General features: G+C 30.9%; 2 protein-coding genes and 1 long non-coding RNA gene across 3 annotated transcripts in view; 2 read left to right on the top strand and 1 right to left on the bottom strand.

Annotated features, from left to right (window-relative positions):
• Nucleotides 1–16,825, top strand: part of LOC144849945 (CMP-N-acetylneuraminate-beta-1,4-galactoside alpha-2,3-sialyltransferase-like) — a 125,040-nt gene extending 108,215 nt beyond the window's left edge. Inside the window, exon 11 of the transcript XR_013614019.1 lies at nt 16,727–16,825. The gene's annotated coding sequence lies outside the window, so the exon portion shown is untranslated. The remainder of the gene's footprint in view (nt 1–16,726) is intronic.
• Nucleotides 1–18,187, bottom strand: part of LOC144849955 (uncharacterized) — a 36,939-nt gene that overhangs the window by 1,764 nt on the left and 16,988 nt on the right. The window contains exon 2 of the long non-coding RNA XR_013614032.1: nt 11,744–11,821. This is a non-coding gene — a long non-coding RNA (uncharacterized LOC144849955). The remainder of the gene's footprint in view (nt 1–11,743; nt 11,822–18,187) is intronic.
• The window catches only part of LOC144849947 (secretagogin-like), a 39,011-nt gene continuing 29,293 nt past the window's right edge, over nt 8,470–18,187 (top strand). Inside the window, exon 1 of the mRNA XM_078707086.1 lies at nt 8,470–8,578. Within this exon, the coding sequence (XP_078563212.1) occupies nt 8,476–8,578 (103 nt within the window). The 5' untranslated portion in view covers nt 8,470–8,475. The remainder of the gene's footprint in view (nt 8,579–18,187) is intronic.

The following is an 18,187-nucleotide window of genomic DNA, read 5'->3' as shown; positions in this document are numbered from 1 at the left end:
AACTTACAAAAACTACATTTGTCAAAAATATGCGATCTTATTCAATCGATTGATTGTATTGTCAATTAATTGTTACTGTATTTTGTTTGTACATTGTTTATGTTTATCAGTTAGAGGAAATGGCAAAATCAGCACTGTGGTCATGTTACAAGTGTTGTCAAAACAAAACAATATAATCTATATTGTTTTGATAAAACTCCTAGAAAGTAGGAAGCCTTTTGTCATTTTCCCCTGGCTGTTATACAATTATCTTAAAATAAATTTTCAGCAAAAATGACCCAGCAACAGTTTTGTTTTATCATATTAGACCTATATAGCCACTGTTTTTCTTGATGAACATGCAGCATAATTTTACATAAACAATCAAGTGTTTGAAAGTGATACATTCTGACATCAGACAAGATTTGAACTTAGGAGCCCATGGGATCAAGAGCCAATAATGTTAACCACTGTGCACCTATATAACCACCAAACGATATCTTCCAACAGCAATTTTAATTTTTAATTTAAAAATTGCACGAGGAAATGCAATGCTTTTTTAACTAGTTATATAGCATTGCACAAAAACTTTATACTGTAGGATCATGGGATTGATATTACAGCACTGTATGTAAGCATCCGCTAAGCATATCCAATACAGCAGCTATTTTCAATTTTAATATGCCGAAAGAAGAAATAACCACGATCCAATGTCATCATTTTCAAGAATTAGATGACCATCATCCCACGCCAACTTAGTCGTTCTTACAAAATGTTCTCATGTTTATGTTTCATTTCATTACCGATGTACGAGAATGTTGCCGCAAGCTGGTTTATAGCTTGGATTCTCTTTACATGTCAATATAATACAGTAATAAAGTGTGACAGAATACCAAAAAGTATGTTTACGTAAAACATTTGACCAATCAGATGTACGATACATTACGGTATGCTTTTAGATAAAAAGAAATACCATTTTCGATATAGTTTAAGCCAAACTTGGAATTAATTCGAACTTTAAACGTTAAGAACCTATAAAACTATAAGAGCATCAATCTGACAAATTGTGGGTTAGAAAACAACTCGATGTTTTTCAAAGACATAAACTTCATTAGCATTGAAGTCGTTTACAATTGTTGTGATTTCATAAAGTCAGCTTGAATCCTATTATGTATTCAAGATAAATTCGACAGCAATTCACGCTATCTTCTACTTGTACACGCGACGTATATGATGGTTTCCAATTTCTTATTTATGCAGAATAATATAATGCTGGTAAATTTATTCATCACGTCATGGCTACGTAATCCAAGATTTCTATCGCTTGGAAATGGCAACGATTGGACAGGCAATGAACAAGAATTGTCGCGTACTTGCAGTTTACTATTATCAAGTTATTAATTTATAAACAATTATTATTGGATTATTAATTAGCTGTTTATGGATTGCTCACAACTATCTAGCCTGACTCTGCATTATGCGTAACGTATAATAAAATCATTCTCAATTACTTAATCCCTATACATAACCATCCTCCGGGGCTTTCTATGAATTGTGCACTGTACCCAAGTAAAATGTATTTCTACTCTCAATTCTGTCAAAAGGAGGTTTCAAACATAGTCACAACACACCTAATAATTATACAATGAATATGTTAATTTAAAGATATATTGTCCCCCTAAACATTTTCCCCACTTTTTTTGTTTTGTTGAATATGCCATTTTAATTGTCTGTCAGACAATGGTTTATGGTTAAAATTAAATGATTTTTTTTATAAGTGAAGTAATATTGTTTTTAACAGAAGTGAATAACTTTATTAAAACTGCAAAATGGCGCATCTTTGATAATTACGAGACTACTTGGCATTGTCGTAAGTTCCAAAATCTCTATTTTACGACTGAAAGCATATCATAAATGAAATGCACTTTCGTAAAATTAATAATAATTATAAATTAGGGCATAAAGTGTCTGCAGGGAATCTGTGAATATTGATGAAGTAATGGAATGACTCTATGGGGAAAGAATATCAGTTGGTTTATCTAGTACACAGCGTAGAATACGAAAAAGAGTGAGTGAATTATATGCGTAAAATCGTGCAAAACTATAGAGGGCGACTTTTACTAGAGTGAAGTAATAAGATTAGAAGATGGACCTATCCAAGATGGCGTCGTTACAGTTAAATAGTGTATTGCAATATTATTAATTATATTCTTCTTCTTTATTGTATCAAACAAAAATGTCAATACAAAAGGTAGCCAAGATATAGCCGAAGCTAATCAAGCTTGGTACCTTTTATCTTAACTAACTTAAGCTACGAAATTAACAAATAAATAAAAGAACTTAAAAGAACATAAACGTCAAAAACAAAACAAAAAATGTTTTGAATAATAAATAAATAGCATAACATAAAGTACTGTATGTACTGTACTGTAATAAACAAAACCATCATTATTAATGCTCAACATTTTCATAAAGGATCACATATAACATCATAGATAGGACGCGTATTACATGCATTACTTTAAATTTTAATTTCGTAACTAAAATGGTTACATTTTGCGTACGTGGTTAGTTTTAGATTATAAATCATGAGGCGTCAATTGGCAAGAACGTATTAGACACATTTTCGGCAGTCATAGTGAAGAACACTTGATGATACGCATGCGCAACAAATTACAGTAGGGCTATACACATTCATCTATAACATCTGATCTCTCTTTAACACATAAATATATACATTTTTAATGGAATCACAGAAACTCTATACCCAGCGATACCTATAATATGTTTTACTTTATCTATGAACCATTACACCATTGGTTACCTGTGTGATGTATGCGTATTGAAACATAATGTATAAAAGTAAATGACTTTTAATCAGAAATTCTACTAAGTGCGAAAATCGATTACGTTTTATACAAATTGCCGTAAATAGCCTAATAATAGGATATATTATTACATACTCACTTTTTTGTTATTATAATATCTAGAGACAGTTGATGCATAACTAAACAGCAATAGTGGATCTTGCACAAGCGTGCTGATGCCTCCGTGAGTTTTAAGTATACCCACCACCACACTTTTTCTTGCGCAGAAATTTGACAATTTCGAAGTGTTATAACAATATTTTAAAATTATTATTAATCTTTCAAAAATAAGATTATAAGCAAATTTCTCAATTTTATTGATTTGGGTTTAAATGGCTACATTTCAAATTTAATCAATGTTTAATTTGATGCAAATCATGTAAAATAAGATACCGGTACAAACAAATAAACAAATAGTCGATTCTAATTATATATTTCCAATTTTGTTTATTACACAGATCCAATTTATTTATCAAACTTAATTAATATTTACCCATAATAAACATGATTTACGACAATATAATACCATGTTGATATTGCCTTATATGATATTTATTGAGCTATACAACATAGCATACGTTTATCTCTGAGTTCAACGACACGCGCAGTATGATGTTAAGTTATTTAAATTCTAAAGCTCTGTCACATTTTATAGGACAAAAAATGTGCTGTGCCCATATATGGACATGATGATCATATCACTACCATATTTGGGCACATCACATAACCTGTCCATGGAATAAAAAACATCCATGAAACCGTATAACTTTAAATAGTACGGCATGCTATATGCACGATAAATAACGATTCAAACGAAATACAATGTTTAAAAAACTATCTAATATGTCAAAAAAACCCAAATAATACGACTAAAATTGAGCTACTCAAAATAATAATTGTCCCCAAAAACATGAAAATGAAGATTGATCAAATCTGACTTTGAATGTGCCATTTTGCAGTTTTAATCAAGTTATTCATTTCTTTTAGGAATAAACCAACAAACATGATTTCATGCCATTTCACTTTAAAGGACAACAAAAAATTGTCAGACAGAAAATTTAGACTGTTTAGTTTATTATTACATAATTTCAGTAAATATATTTATTTAACTATTATATAACCTTAAAATAGCATATTCAACAAAACAATTTTTAAAACAATTCAGGGGGACAATATCAAGTGACAATATGAGTGAAAATGAAAAAGAGGGCGGTACGGTACAAGCAATGACAACCAAGGTGGTCGAACAAACAATGACGAAGAGGGCGACACACAGCTGATGTAGACAGTACGGTAGATAAATTGAAATGATGGCGCTGTAGCATACATACCAATATGACAAAAACAATCTGAATCAGACAAAGGATATGAAAGAAATACCTATCCTGGGTAGAAAATAAATAAAAACAGTAGTATGAAACCTCATAGAGAGTAGTTAACAAAAAAATGCTATTGAACTCATCTAGGAAGCAAACTGGCACATACGTATAGTAGGCCCGGATGTAGTCCTAACAATGATGTATACAAATTACTGGTGATGGAAGATACTATTTCTGATATAAATAATAATTAATTTGTAAATAGTAAATATAGATCAGAGCCCCCTAAATGGAAGACTAATTTCAGATCAGCAACTAAAATTTGCCATTTTTAGGCCGCGCCTCATTTTTTGACATTAACGTAGTTTGATCTAACCGTATGCGTAGCTTGGTTCGGTGATAGGACCTATAGAATCATATTAATCTTTTCGTTTGTGTTACAAAAGTCTAGATGGTTAGAAAAAGCAGTGATATATGTGACATCATTGCTTAGTGATATTTGCTCTGTTGCTCTTATGTGTTTTTGTTAATGGGTGGATTTTTGTTTGTATATACAGTATCTTATTCTGTTGTATAATCTTCGCTCGTATTAATAAAAAGAAATTATTTTTTGTTAAATTAACATCATTGTGTATTAAAAAATTCTACTAAGGAACACTATGTATCTTTTTTATGTAAATGTAAATAATGTGATACTGCCATCTTTTTAATTTGTAAATCAGCGTTGTAATGCTAACATAACAAAACAAAAGGGGGAAATTTGAATAATTGTAGGCCTAAAATAATACAATAATATTACTAATCATCGTCATAAAAATGTCATCAACAGGCATGCCATTGTACGTGCTAATCATAATTATGCCACTTTAAAATTTAATGAAGGTGAAGTGCATATTGTTTTAATAACACGCGCCCTCTACGTTCATGATAGTCAACAGTGCGTTTGATTTGTGAAACTTATTGTTTAATAATATTACATATTACTGTGAAATTTAACTTTTAAAGAACACCAAAATATAAGGCCTGTTTCTATTTAATTTATTCGTATTCATAATTAGTACAGTATAATGTATATTTTGTTTAAATATTTATTTTTGTGACTCGAAAAAGCGCGACCAAGCAATCCTATTCAGAAATGCTCAGTTCGAGCGGTCACAGGTAACAGACTTACTTCATGTTTGAATTAATAAATACTGAAATGGTACGTAAGTTTGATCTAGCAATTGGTCATTGAAAAATGATATGTAACAACAATCAGAAATATGATAGCGTAAGTGAGTTAAATATAATATATAAACAGAATTAGGTCACGCAATTTGCAATATCTAATATCGTATTTCAGAATGAGCCTTTTGTTTCGATAATCTGGATACAATATTCCAACCTATGGAGTAGCCGAGAAGTTCACCAGTACAAGCACAATTTATAACGCACACACTATATTCTTGACATGTAATTGTATTTGTTATTTTGTTCCATTCAACGTTAATAGGTGGTATTGAAAGTGGTAACAGCCCAGTTGTGCCAGGCAACCCCATGGGACCTCCCTGAAAACAACATACAGTGCTCCGTCAATATTTTGCTGTTCTCTCTTCTGTATACTTTCCGAATCTATAATAGTATATGAAATTTAAAATGATTCTGCTTATAACTGAGAAAATTGTAAACGAAAAGGTATAATAAGAAAACAGTCAGAGAGGAGAAGTAGGAAAAGAGATATAACAATAGGATAGACGTACTTTTTAATTTTCGTGTAATGGTACAAATAATGGCATGATGAAAGTTATATTTCAACTCGGCTTTGCCTAGTTGAAATATAACCGTTGATTATTCACATCATGCCATTATTTGTACCATATTACACTCATAAATATTCATTATTTGTATACAATAATATACTGATAATATATTAGCCATAATGAAGATTATATTAAGCGTTGTGTAAAAATAAATAATGAATATAGAGGTGATCGACGCAAAAACACAAAGCGACCTATTAATTTGACCTAACATCTAATCAACATTTCTTGTAAATTCACTTTTACTAAATATGAGAACAATGTACGGTAGTTTAATTATAATATTTTAGCGCAATGCACGAAGCATATTATTCGTCTGGGACAGGTATTATGCGTCAAGGAGGTGTTTTAATTGTTCATGTATTGAGCTTAAATTGAGCAGGCTGAGAGTGATTCGTGAGGAAATAATTGATTGCAGACGTGGCGTGATCCAACTATCGGCTTGTCGACACAGTTTTTATGTGTCTATTAAAGCTATATTTAAATACTGCAGTAATGCAATTGGAAATTAAGATTGGAGTAAGATAACTGAAAAGTGTTGAGAAATCTTAATTTCTGTCTACACTATCAAAAAAGTTTGATGTACTCAAATATAGTAGTGATATGCCCAAGTATGGTAATGATGACACCATCATCTATTTTTTGTCACATAAACTTTGATAGTGTAGACAGGGCTTTAGGCATTTGGCCCACCATACACAATGCGACAATTAATTACGAGCTGCGCACACAGAATTAAATGTAAGATGCATCAAAGCGCTAAGTAATAACCAAATAAAGAATGATTACAGCTATATAACATATCGGAAAGACAAAAATACGTGATACGCAGTGCGCAAAATGAATAACTCATGCGCACACAGACAAATGAATGCAAGCACTAGTCGAAATTGACAAAAACAAAGAAAGGGGGTGGGGGTGGTTATTATTCAAAGTGATGTTTTATTGGAGAGGCGTTTATTCAAATAAATATCATCCTAATAAGTATTAATACATTATTTAATTTAAACATCTTTTGAAACTAACTGCCGTGACAGAGTGGGCCGTTTCGGCTCAAGAAAGAAGACATTACGGCTTGCAACAATGGGCAGACATCTCGGTCCTAACGGGACACAGATAGCCTACAGTTATTCCTGCCAGCTTACTTAATAAAACTCAGCTATCGGGATTTCACTCGATTAATGTCTTATCATCAAATCTCCCTATGTAATTTTATAATACTATTCCCCACAATATATTCCGATTCTTTATGGCGTATATTTAATTTGATCTTTATTAATTTGCAGTATAATTTTTATTTTTTAACTACTGTACCTTTCACACGCGCGGTCCGTTCCTAAAATAAACAAAAAACTAAAATGGCTATGACTAATGGCCAACTTAAGCTCCAGTCCTATTATCTGTTTTGTTCTTCCGTCTTCCAAAGGGACACTGTATTGATTGATGGAAAGTGCCTGTTTCCAGTCACCTTTAGGGTCAAATCTATTATTTTAACTGCTCCCTTGTGTATAAAAGAGAGAAAATGGTTGAAACCATGTTGCTGCAAGGTGAACTTATCGTAAACCCGGAAATTACTTGACCGCCAAGAATTGAAATTGAGTAGAAAATCTACTGTTGAAATCATAAATGTTGTTAAAAAACTCTTTATAATATCTTCCTAAGATAGAAATATGGAAAAATAGCGTCGAACTGAACACTAATGTTATCAAATCTACTTTTCGCGGTACATCTGAGATAGTAAGGTAGGTATCCAAGGCGGAGATTTGTACCGAAGTTTTTGCATTGTGCTCGCCTATGTCAGAATTAACCATAATTTATATATAGATATGTATACAACGTCATTTGCTACCGTATCCTTTTCCAATGTACTTAAAACTGTAAAATGTTACTGTACAATCAGCGGATCCATATACTGTACTTTAAAATGTGTGGTATTCAGTTAAAATATTGATTTCCTTTATATCCAACAAGATAAAATCAAATCATTTCCGTAGTTTGGAACTGTAGATTATATAGGCCTATGAATGTTATTGAATATTACAATTTTTTTTTAAAATTTAATATTGTAATCCAATTCATAATGTAAGCCCATTTCAACATATGTTTATATATTTTTGATAATAAATAAAATTATTAAATATAATTAAGTTTTCGCAAAGCATTTATTTTTGTAATTTTATATTGGTGCAATACTTTATTAACACAATAACAGCTTCAGTATTTTTAAAAGTGTGAGATGTATACATTTTGATACAATTTATTATATAATTCATTATCATTAAAATCTGACCAGTAGTACTTGCCTAACAGTGATATTGATTTCGAACAACGATCGCTGTCGAAACACACTGCGCATGCGTGTTACTAATAAAAACTGATTATACACTCAAAGCAAGGAGAAATTGAGACAGATGGTTGTGTACTGCATACGGAGTGTATGAATCAAATCGGCCAGAGAAAATTGATCATTTTACCTGAATCCATCCGGCCTAGCAAACATATTAATTGAAAATGTCTCACGGAAAATACGGTAATTTTCTCGCTCAGTATCCGTCCTCTGGAAAGTTGACGGCATATTCTTTTGCCGAAATATGGGAACACTATGACTCGAATAGTAAGTGTTTTTTAAAATTGTATTATTATTTACATTGTACTCATTAATATTATGTATTAGTATTGCTATGACTACTATCATACAACTAATTTTCGCCATACTATAGGATCCGTTAAAGTGTTTTTTCTTGAACAATTACTATTCTGAGAATATGCCATCTGCTTTGTGTTATGTGTAACACACTGTTTTGGACAAGTTATGATGACTCAATGCTAACGTGTTTGATCCAGGTTCATAGGTTACAATTTCTCATTCACTAATTAACATCTTGATGTTATTGTTAGTAGACAAATATCGTTATGTCTAAAAATCATATTTTAAACTGCAATGAGGAAGTCACGGAAATTATGAAATAATATCATCTGGAAGAAAATAATTAATTGAATTGTGATGTTCTTTTTAGTTTAACCAGTCTAACGGTGTAATTACTATATGTGTGTGTAATTGTTGTGTTCGTTTTTTTTTACATTATTCCATGAACAAAAAAAAGAATAGAAGACTAATATTACAAGCATAATATGAAATATTTAGTATAGATTATCAGTGGATAATGTTTCATTGGCATACTACTCCATATTATTAGACTTACGGTTATAAGTCATGACGTCACTAAATTATAATAATTCTATAATACATAATCACTGATATGGAACTCCATCTCAGTCAGTAGACTATCACCAATGAAACTACTTCCAAATAAAGATATATTATTATTAGCAGCAGGGTAGATACTGCCGATAATAATATGCATGTACTTTCCTTAAGGCATAACATGTGGAACGTAACTATACAGAACCCATGTAAAGCTCTGTCTACACTATCAAACTAGTTTGACAAAAAAAAATTGATGCGCCCAAATATGGTAGTGATATTCCCAAATATGGCAGTGATATGACATCATCATCATATGGGCACATCACAGTGTGTCAAATGAAGTGTATTAGCAGCGTAAGTGATAAAGATTCATAATCATTTAGTATCCTAGGCCTAACATGTTTGACGTAACTAACGATCCATGTTTAAGATAGTGAGGATTATGTATTAGCAGTAACGTAATAGTGACTACCGATCCATAATGTAGTATGTACTTTCATATAGGCCTAACATGTTTAAAGGTTTTAACTATAACCGATGTAATGATATGGAGAGGATTGAGTATGTGTGTCCATGAATAACAATTGAGATTACATAGGTCTCTTTGGTAACGACACACGTTGTGTGAAATGAATACGTTATCAATATAATTATTATTATAATGAGATAGCCAATTACAGTACAATATTGGCAGCTTACTGACTATATCATAAATAATTCATAATAATATACACTTTCCGAACTGGCCTAATATTGTGTAGCAGAATATGGCTTAGATTTGACCCAATGCATACTTCCATAATTTAATTAGAAATGTAGGCCTATATAATATATAGGAACAAGCGAAAATGTTATTTCTGTTTTTAAACATGGGACGTACGTAGCAACAGAACTCAGTACCATTCGACTAATTCGCCTACTTACAATTTATAATGTGAAAGCCACAGCCACAGACACGCAGCACTTTTTCTGGAAATTATTAACCATTACATTCTGATTTGATTTACATTCTACGGTAGCAAAACGACGACATCTCATAATTTTGATTGAATAATAAATATAGAATAATACATAGCCTAATAAGTAAATATTTCATTTAAAGATGTATTTTAATATGCCATCTTAATGTCACATAATAGTTATCCACTTTGAAAAAAAATTGAATAAAAAAAATTATTTACCTGAAAAACTGTAATTTAAACCAAAACATAATCAAACTGGCTCCCACCCAATGGGTTTTTGGTTGAATTTGACCATTTATTTTGTCATTTTATATGAGAAAACATTATTTTTTCGGTTTTTTACGGAAAGAATTAACTTTATTAAAACTACAAAATAACCTATTCAAAGTCTGATTTAATTATAATCTTCATTTTCATGTTTTTGGGGGACAAAACATCTTTAATAATGTTTTTTATTGTATTTATTTAAACACACTCTCATGTACTACAAGATCAGCCAATTCTGGCATATGAGTGAATAACTATAACAATAATTATAAAATAAATATCAAATAAAATAATTACTTTAAACAGACTTACTACACCAAACCTCATTTTTTCCCTCTTTTACAGAGTAGAAGGGAAAAAAAAAATATAAAAAAAAATAAACGAACAAGCAAAATGCAATATTTCTAGAAATGTATTTAATATCTCATTCGGGGCGATACAGTACAGTACATACAATGTGATGTGTTGTAAGTGCCAAGAGATGCCATTATAAGTAGATGGGCAAAACGTAGACCTTCACAAATAACATCTTGCATAATAGCTTCCTGGCGTTACTATTACACGGTTTTTAATAATCAATTTCAATCTCACGATGAAATAACTAGTGCACACCAAATGACCTGATGAGTAAATAATTCATTTTCGAAACGAAAATAAAATAACAACATACAAGGTTTCTGAATAATTGCATTTTGATTAGACTCTAACAAAAACAAAGCCATATACATGGCTGCAGTCGCGTGCTCAAGTTAGTGTTTACCGACCAAACGACCGACCGACCGACCGACCAACCGACCGACAAAGTGGGAATAGGATAGACAGATAATGAATAGGTAACCTGAATCGGACAATAACAAGAAAATGTATAACTGACCAAAAGAGTAGGTACAAACATACTTGATATAAACGACTCGTTCTGGAAAGTTGCTCTACGTCTGCGCCAGACTGCATCCGATTTTGCTGTCACTAGATAGAGTGTAACTGACTATCGAGAGTCATCTAGATACATGTCTGACTGTATTAAATACTTTTAATACACGATAACTCGGTCAGTATGGTTCATTTCTGCAGACATGTACAACGTGCGTTCATTCAGACTGATAAACTCAGAAAGGTCTTAGAGATGATACGTATTCATTCACTTTTCATGATAAGTACACAAATAGAAACAGTTATTTGGAAGATTGTTTTTGTACTTTCTGGTTTGACGTATTTATGTGAGGTAGACAATCAACTAAAGAAACAAAACGATAATGTGATAGATATAATTGGCCCCTGAGTACTACATATCAATTTGTTCACATAAAATACAGTATGTTAAGAAAAAGATATAGTCACTTACTGTACTTGTTTCACATACAACATTGTAACAACAAACGTAATGGCAAATTCCAATTGAACTTTGGCAAAGCAGCGTACCCTACGGTTGAAAAATAGAATAAATAATTAATTAACAAATTGTAAATCTAATTAGGCCTTTATCTAATATTAGTAAATTAATAAATAAATTGTTGTTTTGTATAGGCCTGGTCCGTAAAAGTAAGCAGAATATCAAGAGTTAGTAGATTAGATAAATGAAAAAGCTTGATTCAGCTGGCTGCATATTATCTTGAAAGTCTTCACACCAATAATACAACTATAACCAATATTTTGTATACGTTAATACATCATATTATTATACGTGCCTACGTGTTTGTTGGTAACCCATTTTTAATTGTAGAGACCGTATAATAAGTCGAACTCGTAAATCAATAAAAATAAACACCCGAGAAAAAAAGCTATTAAACCCATTACGTATCTCTAGTGTAATATATAAAACAACCATCAATAGAAAATAAACCGCATACATGAACAGGAAACAACAATATGAATAGAAAATTGCATTTTAAATTATGAAAATGCCATTACCCAACGGATACTTATCTAGAATAAAATCAACCCACTCCTTAAAATCGATGTGACGTGTCCATCATTAGTTTGCCTATGGTATGTTGTTATTAAACATACTATATTTAATAACAACTTGCCATAGGCTTCCTTCTGGACATGTCACATAATTTAGTGTATTTTGTTTTGGCAGATGTACAGTATACAACTGATGAACATAACATTGAAATTTATCACATTACTACTTTGACAAATCTGAATTTAAAATTTAACGTGAAATTAATTTTGCGAAAAATTGAACTAGATAATAAGAGTTTTGAAATCTTAGCATTGGAAAGTAACAGATACTAGTCAATTTAAATCTCTGTGTTAGTAGCGAAACAAAATATGAGCTATGTACCTATATTTGGATAAGCTATATTTTTTATTTAAAAAAATTAAGTTGTCTACTAATTTGCATAGAGGTGTAGGCCCTACTAAATAATTTGAATTTTAAGCTGGTTTTCACATTATTTATATATAGCATAGCTTGAAATCATGGAGGAATACCATGTTGACATTTTGTTTTATTGTTTTACAAAATACAGCTAAAATATGTAATTTAAAAAAAATTTAAATCTTGTTGACAAAATTTAACTCTATTCCATCCCGATGTTGTTACAACAAATTGTTAATTTATAGTTTTCACAATATTTTTACTATTTCATTATTTCATCACAAAATTTCCATTATTGGCGGGTTTCTGTGGTTGTGTGTTTCAAATGTTTTTTTTTCTGATATACCTATTTTAAATGTTGCTTGTCGTATTTCAAATATGACATTTCATCATTAACTCCATTATTGACTGTTTATATGTGCATTGTAATTAACGTAAACTGAAATTTTAAATCTAGTAAGAATTTCCTATCTAATGGTACCATAAAGTAATCACATTAGCAGATTGACACTATATTAAACTGAAGGGTTCGTCGATTGATTCAAAGAACTCGAGTCACAGCTGAAAAAGTACTCTGCTAATGTAAATATCAATAATGAAAACATAATCGATATTTCACAGTAACATCAATGTTGTCACGATGCTAAAAACCAATTCCAGATTATGATTAAAATGAGTCATATTATTCCTTGGCTATTCATTCAGCCGGTATTCTTTTCAATTTGTCAAGTATCATAGATGAAATCTAGGCCATGATTGTAACCAAACCTTAAACAAACCTGTAAATCGAATTTTTGATTCTGTAATCACGGAATGTGCCTATACTGTATGATAGTGGGCATCCATTCCATATTTGAAAGATACAGCACTGATAATTGTTACCACTTGGCATAATTGTTGCTATCTATTTTAAGCTTCATTTTAAACTACAAATAGTAGTTTCCAATTTACTTCAATAACGTATAATTTAGTTTCACGTTTATGATGAGGAAGATACTGCAAAATATAGTATGTATTCCAAAAGAGCTTCAAGAGCTTACAATACATAGTCCATCGCATCATTCTGTGTACAACATTACTAGTAATAAATAATTACTATAGCTTGTTGGTTTAGTCGAGGTCGTAGGTAATTTGCAGACGATGAAAGATTGTTTCCTCTAGAGACACTTTACATAAGAATAATCCATATTAGGATCAAGGTAGCAATTTAATAGAAACTAAATTAGATAAATGTTCACCAGACATGACTATTTTGTTTGACGTCACTGGGACTGGAACCACTTTCGTGCATTTCAAGTCTTGAAATATCGTTTCTACTATTTGTATTTATAATTTTGTAATATAAATAATATAAAACTATACAAAGAATATAAAATAGGTGAAGCAATTAGTGATACTGTATTAACGCCCTTGTGTTCAACGCGGCAATTTTATGAGATATATGGGTTATTTTTTCCCCGGAAAGCGTTGTAGTCAAAACAATTACATATTTTAGGAAAACGAATAATATCATAATTTATGTAACTAATTCCTCCTCTGTTAACACCTGTGCTCATAAGAAGTTAATCTAATTTGGATATATTTAGCAGTAATTAAACAAAATATTCTGAAAAACAGTATGGTATACCTCAATAACCATACTTTACTATAAAAGTTGTCAACAATACTGATACTACCCTAACTAAACCTCAACATCATTATTGCCTGTGTATTCGTGGCAATTTGCACATTGGAGGTTACTGTAATTACAACACGTATACACATTAAATCGAAAATACGTTTTACACCCTATATGAAATTCATCTCTCTCAATGATGCATTTTAATACCTGTCACGATGTTAAATTAAACGGTATGTAGATTGAACAACATCAGACGCGTATAGGCCTACTATCGTAGTTATATGACGACATAAATAAACGGATTTCTAGAAAAGTCAGGTAACACATTGCAACAGATTGCACAATTTCAACAATAAAAAAGGTAAAGATTAAAACACATAAAACCTAACATAAAACAGAGAGACAAAACATGATAATTTAGAATCTTATCCTAATCTTATTCTAATGAAATGAAGGCAAATTATATGCAAGGATACTACCAGGGAAGAGTTATGTTAATTTAACTCTTCCCTGGTACTATCAATACTTATTTAGGATTCAATAATGTTTTAGAAAAAATTTGAATAATTCTCGCATTAAACTTAAATACAGTATCGATCTCTTTTGTCATGTAAATTATAAATGTTGACAATGAATCAAATTTACATTAATCAATAAACTAAATAAATGTTATACAGTATTGATAACATTGTATGGATTTACGGTACATTAAAAACAATGTCTCCCTTGAATGAGGGTAATTTGCCCTGCTTTGATGTTCAAAAACGTTAGCTTTGAATTAATTACATCGATTGATGTTAGGTTTGCTTGATTGTGCTTAAATATCAAAATATGAAAAATGAAGATTATTAAATCAGACTTTGAATAGGTTATTTTGTAGTTTTAATAAAGTTAATCAGTTCCGTAAAATAATAAAATAAAAGAATAAATGGTTAAATAAAGATTGTGCACAATTACAATTCAGTAGAGTTTATAATGCTAACTCAGTAAGGAATTGAGTTATTCTGGTATCTTTTTGTTTTTAACCCACGTGAACATTTGTTTTTCTTAATTGTAATTCTTCTATTTTTTCCATTTTCTGCCTCTTGTTGCACTTCTCTCTTTAGCCACGTAACGTGAATATTTTTTGTCCAAATGGTACTTTTATCTATCTATCAATTTGGTACGATCACTGCAATTATTAAGAAAATGACTATCTACTCACGAGGATTTTCCTGCATGTGTACCGTATGTAGCCGGCAGCGATTATGATCGATTTATTCTCAAAATAATCCGATTAAAGTTCATGTGAAGTTATGTTGATCTTATGTTATGTCATGATCTGTTCATTTATCATACACTATCATGATACGGACAATGTACTTGTCAAAATTCATTTTAAATGGATCTATTCATCATAAACATAAACCATTCTACATAGTATAGAAAAACATAATTATTCACATCAAGGCCGGTTATTCAACAGATTTTGAAAATAATAATTCAAAATTAATTGATTAACTTTAAAATGTTGTTGTTTTTTTTAAATTTAATTGCTGGCACGTGAACTATTGCTTTAAGGTTGAGGGAAGATAAAAAAAGGAACCATTCATAAATATATTCTTTATCCACTCAGCAACGAAATATTGTTTCATGTTTTATAGGCCTATAAATAATATACCACTAAATACAGTAAAACATTTTCGATTTAATACATTGTTAAAACTGTCACTGTCATAGTCGATTGAAATAGTAAAGTACATGTGACGATACACCAGTACCACGTTTATATTTTTTTTAATTATTAATTAATACAAACGTTGAGAAGCAACTGTCAGTAAGACAGTTTATTTGTATATTATGTGTTTATAATCTAACAGTAGGGCCTCCCAGTATATTTGTATATATGTTTATATTATATCTAACAGTACCAACACACACAGTGGTTAATAGGTATTTACAGTATTGTATAGTAGTATTGCAAAATGCTTTAAGTTTATTCTCTAAGGGCCCATAAATTTACCTACTTGTGTTAAACCATGGAGTTGTACATCAATGGTTAAACCAAATAATTTGGAATGTTCCATTCATCGCAAATCAATACATTTGTATAAACGTATATGAAATCTATCAAAATAGTATTTTTTAAAGAAAATCGGCCTGTCTTCAACATTATGATGCTGTACTCGAGCTGTTCAACCGGTTTTCAGCCATTAAAAACAATTATCGTAGGAGAAGATAGGAAAATGCGAAGCATCCTCGTATTATTGTGTGCGGGTATTTTTCAAGATGGATCTATTAGACAGTGTAGACCTATACCATGATCGGAAAACACCTCTATTTGGGGCAAATTGTTGAACCTAAATTCGTTTTAATTGTCAATAACTAATTATCGAACTCAGGTGGTTGAAATCAGTACCGAAAGTACGAACCAACTTTATATACCATCGAGTAAACATTCTAAAAATAACGCGCGATTTACCGAATTTTGCCCTTACGTAAATTTATATACAGATGCTTCCTAAAAATAAGATTACGAATTATAACAAAATTAATTTTTGAAATGTACATTAGGAAAATCATATCATTGTTTAACCAGAACCTTTTTATTCCCATTAAAATAACATATCAAAATAAAGAATGTTAAATTGGAAAGAAACCCAAATGGTGGAAAAAAATTCCCTAGGAAACAAGTAACATATAACAATTGGAACAGATTTGATTTCACAAACCAATAGGCAAACTAGTAAATAGTGGTAACTAAAACTGCATTACTGTAGGTCTAGGATTTTAGTTTAACTTATACTAAATGCAAAGTAATAATGAACATTAAGAATTATTATGTTTCACAGCAGATCACATGTTTTGCAAAAATGTTATATATCATACTTGACCCTACAATAATTCGTAGAAATTTTTTTTTTTTAAACGATTTTGTGTTGCTTTTAGTTAACAACTACTAATACTTACCTCTTGGTTAATGAACGTTTAGTGAACTATATCAATTAAAACAAACTATACTTGTTCAAATAAAATTACCCGGTATTGTTAAGTATGCTTAGGATAACTAAGCATGCTGCCGCGCATTCGATTTGATTAAGTGGTGGCTTAAGGCCACTCTGTATGTGGAAATTGAAATAGATAAACTAATCGATTGCCCCTTCTCTGTTACTTTCCTTCTATAAATATTATAATATGTTTAAAACTAACCGGATAGACAATTTCTAATGCCTAATAATAAATGAATATGTTATTGTAATTGAAAAAGGTACATTTCTTTTTGCGCATTTTCAAACTGCGTAAGTGTAATTTGCGTATAGTTCGAATAATCCATCGATTGTGATTGGTGAAATAATTTCTGTTGCTTTTACGTCATTATGTTGTGTCTCGAACCAAGCATTATTTCTGCGTAGCTATCCATATTCTGCGAAGCAATTTAACATACCGTCATGCTTTATTGCTTTTTATAGATCCGAAAGTTCATTGTTTGGCTACAAAACATTGGCCTAAGACGACCTAGGCAGATGTACGGCTTTCATTCTCTGCGGGTGAAATAATTCATTGTAAGCGACAATTGCTGCAGTCCATGTTAGTTTTTTTGTTATTCAAGAGAAGCGTTCTAATTTGATTATATATCACGCGTCATCAAAACTATACGGACGTTATGCTATATCTGCTAGCTTCATTCACTTGTACTTTACCATTTCTGATATTACGCTAGTATTTGCAGATGAGATGGTCGTATTTATTCAGGATTAACCGTTAACCTAACCGTTATAACTGCTTCCTAAAGCTCTGTCAACACTATCAAACTTGATGTGACAAAATGGGATGTGCCCATTATGGACATGATGATGTCATAT

The sequence above is a fragment of the Antedon bifida genome, chromosome 8, assembly GCF_963402885.1.
Source record: "Antedon bifida chromosome 8, ecAntBifi1.1, whole genome shotgun sequence".
Lineage (NCBI taxonomy): Eukaryota > Metazoa > Echinodermata > Crinoidea > Comatulida > Antedonidae > Antedon > Antedon bifida.
This window is presented reverse-complemented; position numbering and strand designations above follow the sequence as displayed.